The sequence below is a fragment of the Chinchilla lanigera genome, unplaced genomic scaffold, assembly GCF_000276665.1.
Source record: "Chinchilla lanigera isolate Chin_1 unplaced genomic scaffold, ChiLan1.0 scaffold00146, whole genome shotgun sequence".
NCBI classification, from domain to species: domain Eukaryota; kingdom Metazoa; phylum Chordata; class Mammalia; order Rodentia; family Chinchillidae; genus Chinchilla; species Chinchilla lanigera.
Genome location: NW_004955547.1, coordinates 2,374,755 through 2,380,710, shown reverse-complemented (window position 1 = coordinate 2,380,710; position 5,956 = coordinate 2,374,755). Strand labels below are relative to the sequence as shown.

Sequence of the window (5,956 nt, the reverse complement as noted above, 5' to 3'; positions counted from 1 at the left end):
TTTTCAGCTTAAGGGTCAAAAAGGCCTGACCCACATTGGAGGAAGCCAAACCCAAATCAGGAATAGGACACGGGCAGTGAAGGGAAACTGGGCCACCCAGTCTGGGCTAAGCATCTACTTCTGCCCACACCTCAGGTCCTTCCTAAAAGTGGTCACCTTCCCCAAGCAGCTGGACACAGCTTGGCTATGGTCTGAGCCCACTGGGCTTGCTGGGCAGGCCAGGCCAGGGAAGCCTCTTAATCCTGGCCTAGGACATTTTCCACAGGCTTCTCCTACCCTCAGCACCCATGATCCAGATCTCCCCAGGGAGGGGTAACTGCAGGGATGACGGGTGGGTTGAAGAGCACCTAATGACTCAAAAGTCCCTGCCTCCTTTCCTTGCCATCCCTTCACACAGCCCACACCCCCAGCTGCCCCTCACTCCAGCAGGAAAGTGATGCCTACAGGTGGGCGAATGACTCCCCCAGGCAGGGCTGAGATGCTATTGTGCCCTACTCCCCGTCCTGCCCCCCAGCACTCACTCTTTCGGACTGCATCAGGGGCTGGATGGGGGGTGTTGGTGACTCACCGTTGCTGTTCAGGACTCTGGCTGAGATTCTTCCAGCGGAATCCTGAGCCCTGGGTGGGAAGTCAAGAAAGACAGGTGAGTGCATGCAGGCTGTCCTTGAGCACATGCTGAAAGCCCCACTCTGTGAGGTCCCTCACTTGGGCTCCAGCTCTGGACGCAGCACCTCACTCCCTGTTGCCTGTGCTTTCCCAACTTTACACCTGCCTTGGTGCTGGCCTCGTATTTCCAGAGTACAACTACACTATCACTCCCAGGCTTCTTACTTCACAAGCTGGCCTCCTCCTAAGTCCGAACATGAACCTCTAAGGCCCCTGCTGGTTTCCAGGCTGGGGAGGGGGTTGTGACTCTAGAACTGTCTCTACCACCGGAATGGGGGAAATGTGTGTGGGGACTCAGCCCTTTCAGACCCTGAAAGCTGAGGCAAGGCTCTTCTCCAGTGGGATTCAAGGGCAGGGGGCTCCTGGGCCCACCTATTGAGGCACTCCAGGGATCCCCTGCCATTTGGGTCTCTCCGGTTAGATTCTCAGTCACAGGCTTTGGAGAGCTCAGGTCAGGGGCTTGGAAGAGATGACGATCCCAGTGTAAATGTGGCAGAGTCAGGGAAGTCTCCTATAGTCCAGGCTGTTTCAAGAACCAGCTGTGGATTCCAGCTGCAGGTAGCCAGCTGTGCCCAGCCAGATGGGTCTCTCCACATTGCCATGTATTTTGTCTTCTTTCTTTTTTGTTTTTTATCTTTTTGAGGCAGGGTCTTGCTATGCAATTCAGGCTGGCCTTGAGCTCACTTTGTAGCTCAGGCTGGTCTCAAACTCAGTGATGATCCTCCTGCCTCAGCCTCCCAAGTGCTGGGATTACAGGCGTGTGCCACCACGCCCGGCCCTACCATGTATTTTGTTGCTTTTGGGAAGAAAAAAAATCTTAGCTGTCAAACTTGTCAACAAACATCACCACACTTCAGGAGAGAAAACTAGTTCTTTCTTGTGGGAGAGCCCAGCTTCATCAAGAGCCCTTGATAAAGTAAAGCAATTGCTCCCCCTCCTTAAAATTTTGGTTCTAGGAGGAAGCTCCATCCAGCCCAGCCCTTTCCCTGTGCGCCAAAACAGCCCCAGGCCTTCCCTGGTGAGTGCTCCAGTTCACACTGGAACCCACAAGTTGCCCAAAGCAAGGAAGAGAGGAGGCCCTCTTTCTCCAGAACCGAAGATTAACCTCAGGGGTGGAGACGATTCCCAAAAGGGCCAGGGAGGGAACACTGGGCTGCATAGAGAGACCCCTTTGTCTTTCAACCCGATTTTCATAAAATGCAAATTCTCAACAAGCTGTTTATTGTGTGCGGGGGAGCCAGGGCCAAGGGAGGAGGAGGGGATGAGTGGGGAAAGGCCACCAGTCCCCTTTCCTTAACCTGAGTCTTAGGTCTGATTCTGAGCGTTCAGGTCCCCGTGGGCCTGAGGAAGAGCCCGAGAAGAAGAGAGGGTGACCCAGAGGTCGGGCGCGGCCCGCATCCTTCCTGCCCCGCGGGGACCGCGAGACTCCCCCCCACCGCGTCCGGTCGCGGCGAAATCCGGGGAGCGGTGTGCCCTTGCACCCCGCACGTCAGATGCCCCACGCCCAGGAATCGGTGCGCCCTGGAAGGGTGCTCTCCGGGGTTGGGGTGCCCCTCGCACTTCCTCGCCGTGAGAGCGCACGCCAGCGGCCACTGGCCCCTCTCCAACCCAGGGCGGCTCTAGGTCCCGCAACTTGTCGGGGTGAGCAGCGGAACCTTATTCCGAGCCCTCCTGCTCCAACTCCAGAAGCCTGGACAAGACGAGGGGGTCGTGGGGGTTCGAGACGCGGGGACACAGGGAGGCGGGCCAGGGAGGGCAGAAAGCCAGATGGAAGAGTGGGAGAAAGGGGGTGGTGGGGAGGTGTCAAGGCAGGAGAGGCAAGGAGACGCGGCGGCGGTGGGTGGGGAGCGGAGCAGCGAGCCCCCGAGATTGGGCGGCTGCAGGCGGGGGCCACAGCCTCCAGAGCAGCGGAGGCCGCGGGTGGGGAGGTGAGGGCCAGGAGGAGCGACGAGGCCAGCGCTGGGGCAGGTGGGGGACGCCGTGGACACGAAGGAGAGAAGCTGGGGGGGGCCGTCACAGCGCTGAAGGGGTGGAGCAGGTCCTGGGGAAGGGGCCCTGGAGGGTATCGGGACTGCGGGAGGCAGGGGCTGGGGGACGCACCTTCCGGCGGGGCAGGGTGCCCCCGGACACGGCGAGCGCGCGGTACAGCTCAGCGGGGTGATAGTCCTCCAGCGCCGCGTACAGCTCGTCCCCGGGGGGACCGGGGGTGGCGGCTGCAGCCGGGGGACCCGAGGCCGGGGTCGCGGTTGGAGCGGCTTCCGAGTCCGGAGCCCGGGCGGCGGGGTCCAAGGCGGCGGCAGCCTCCTCTTTCTGCTGCAGCTTCCTGAGACGGCGGAGGGTCATGGCTCCGGCGCGGGGCGCCCCTCGGAGGCAGCGCAAACTCCTCTCCGCGGCGCCGGCGGCCGCTGGTGGATACCAGCCCGGTGGGCCGCAGGTCGCCTCCCTTTATAGGCTCCGGAGCTGGGCGGCGCGCGGCCTCCGGTGGCCTCGCCCACAACGCTGCCGGCTCCGCCCCCCAGAGGAGCTTGGCCGGGGGTAGCCCAGGCGCACAGCCTTCGACGGCCGGCGGGGCTGGGCGAACTTGAGGACCTGCAGGTTGGGTGCGGGAAACCAAGGCACCGAGGGGAGCGGGGGCAGGGATGGCAACCCGGGGCGGGGCCAGAGTGTACGTGATACCTGGAGGGGGTCTGCGAAGGGACTTTCCTTGCGAGATTTGAAATTTGAGAGTGAGAGGTTTTAGCGATTCATGGGGAGGGGGAACAGTAAGGGGTCATGTAAGGAAGTCTGGGGTCCTGGGGGGGAGATTAAAAAAATGTGAGGGTGGGGACTGCAAGAGACGGAGGTGGGGGCAGGAGGCACAGGACTGTGCAGGGGAAAGGGCTGCGACCCCAAGGGGGAAGGACGGGGTTTATGCCCCTGAACTGACTGCGCAGAAGTCTTCAGGGAGTGAGACACCCGGGATGTTCCCTTTACACTGCCGTCTCTGGGAGCTGAAAGAGGCTGCCTCTCCCTGCCTCCGGACAGAGGGAAGACGTGAAACCCTGAAAGCAGGAGGCTTAATTCTGAATAGTCCCCCCGCAGGTCTGGAGTGGTCCCTGCAGAGTAAACCTGTCCTCAGCTCCTGACACCGAGCCTAGAGCCCCCTTTCCCAGCAGACACATCCTTACTGCGGCATTGACTCTTGACTCGCGGCACTGGGATGGGCCCAAGGCAGTGTGGGTGCTGAGCCATTCTCTGACCCTGCCTTAGGGACCATCCCCCAGGCTCATCGTTACCATGGTTGCCAGGCCTGGGAGAGGCAGGGATGGCCCAGCGAAGTCTCTGTCGTCAGTGGTGCCCAAATAAGAAGTGAGAGGAGGAAGTGGAAGGCCACGTGTGATGTCTAAAGAGCAGCTAGCCACCACAGGCTGTCAGCACAAGCTGGGGACTCCACATCCCCACGCAGCGCACTAGGCGGAGACCAGGGCTGCGCTGTCCCTGCCGGTCCCCTCCCCCAGTCTTCTCCGATAGGTTATGCTTTATAGCTGGCACTTACTGAGCACCTACCATGTGCTGTGTAGTTCGCCTTTACATTATGTATTAACCCACGCGGCCCTGGTAACACTATGGAAGAGGTACCATTACAAAGGAGGAGATAGGCCCAGGAGGTAAGCAGCCTGGCTGGGTTTCTCAGCCACAGAGCTGAGATTCAGACCCAAGCAGCCTGGTTCCAGAGCTGCAGTCCGATTCCTCACTCCCACCCCGTGGTGCTGTCTTCCTTAGTTCTTCATTCACTCCGCCTCGTGTCCTGCTTTGTGCCAGGACTGGCTGGGCACTGGGCTCTGGCGGGCTCTTGGTCTGGCAGGCAGTGGCATATTGTACATGTGGGGTGTCAGACATGTGGCATGAGGGGTGTAGAGGGGCAGTGGCCAGCCCACAAGGGGAGGTCAGGGAAGGCTTTCTTGGTCAGTCTGTCTCGGTCCCCTTTGCTTCCTGATCTCTCCTCTAGGACTGTGTGTCTGTCCTGCCACCCCCAGGCGCTGGGGCCCCAGCTCCACAGGAGGCGTGGGTGGGAGGGGGCGCTTTTCCAGCCCTGTGTGATTGTACAAGCCCAGATGGCAGGAGGCTTGTTGGGTGGGGGCAGGGGCACCTCCCTTAGTGCCTTCCTCCCCCACCTTCCGCCTTCCCCCTTGGGCCACCAAGTGATTTTCAGCCAGCGGCCGAGGGAGTGTCAGTGGGGAAACGTGGGACTATTGTGAGTATTAGCACAGATGGACCCCTGGGCCGTCTGTTGCCTGCTCCTGACAGACAGCATCTGTGTTGGGGGAGGGGGGAAGGTAAAGAAGCAGGAGGTGCAATGGTTTCTTCTTTTTTTATCTTTTTGAGACAGGGTCTGGCTATGCAGTTCAGGCTGGCCTTGAGCTCACTTTGTAGCCCAGGCTGGTCTTGAGCTCACAACAATCCTCCTGCCTTAGCCTCCCGAGTGCTGGGGTTACAGGTGTGCACCACCACACCAGGCTACGGTTTCTATCTTATTTATTCTAGGGCTTATCCCTGAAGGGACCCTCAAAATGGACCCACGCACAGCCTCTTCTACCCAAGATGTCTCCTTGCCTGACACCTGGAGAAGTGGATGCCTCGGGCACAGTACAGCAGCTGTGTCTAACAGCCTGTTTGGAACAGTCTTCCTTCAGACTGACTTGAAGGTGGAGACCCCCTCAGTTTATGCAGGTGGATTTCCTTTTTGCCTCCTAGTGAGAGAACTCCACCAGAGAACGTCATCTAAATTTTCTCCTCCTGCTAGGAAGAAGGCTAGATACAGTGGTGCACGCCTGTAATCCTAGCTACTCAGAAGGCTGAGGCAGGAGAATGGCAAGTTTGCGGCTAGCCTGGGCAATTTAGGGAGGCCTCATTTCGAGATAAGAAGAGATAAGAAAAGGAATGGCTGGGGATGTAGCTTAGTGGTAGAGTACTGGCTAGTCTGTGCAAGGCCTCAGGTTCACGGTCTGGGAAGATGGCTTAGTGGCACAGCACCTGCCTGGCAAGTGCAACATCCTGAGTTCGATTCCCAGTACCAAAAAAAAAAAAAAAAAAGAAAAAGAAAAAGGCCTTAGGTTCAATCCACAGCACTGAAAGAGGAAAAAAAAAGGACTGGGGCATAGCTCAGTGATAGAGCCTTTGCTTAGCATATTCAAAGCCCTAAAGTACTGAAAAAGAACAAAAGCCAGCCCCAGAGAACCTAGAATAAGGATGGGCCCAGAAAATGCAATTTCCATCAAGACTTTTATGTAATTTCTTTCTTTCTTTCTTT

At 58.5% G+C, this 5,956-nt stretch overlaps 1 protein-coding gene across 1 annotated transcript in view; it reads right to left on the bottom strand.

Moving 5' to 3' along the window:
* The window catches only part of Grasp (GRP1 (general receptor for phosphoinositides 1)-associated scaffold protein), a gene marked incomplete in the record, with an annotated part of 8,307 nt that extends 5,208 nt beyond the window's left edge, over positions 1–3,099 (bottom strand). The window contains 2 exon segments of the mRNA XM_013508501.1: positions 569–618; positions 2,767–3,099. Of these exon segments, the coding sequence (XP_013363955.1) occupies positions 569–618; positions 2,767–3,009 (293 nt within the window).
* Positions 3,100–5,956: the final 2,857 nt, after the last annotated feature.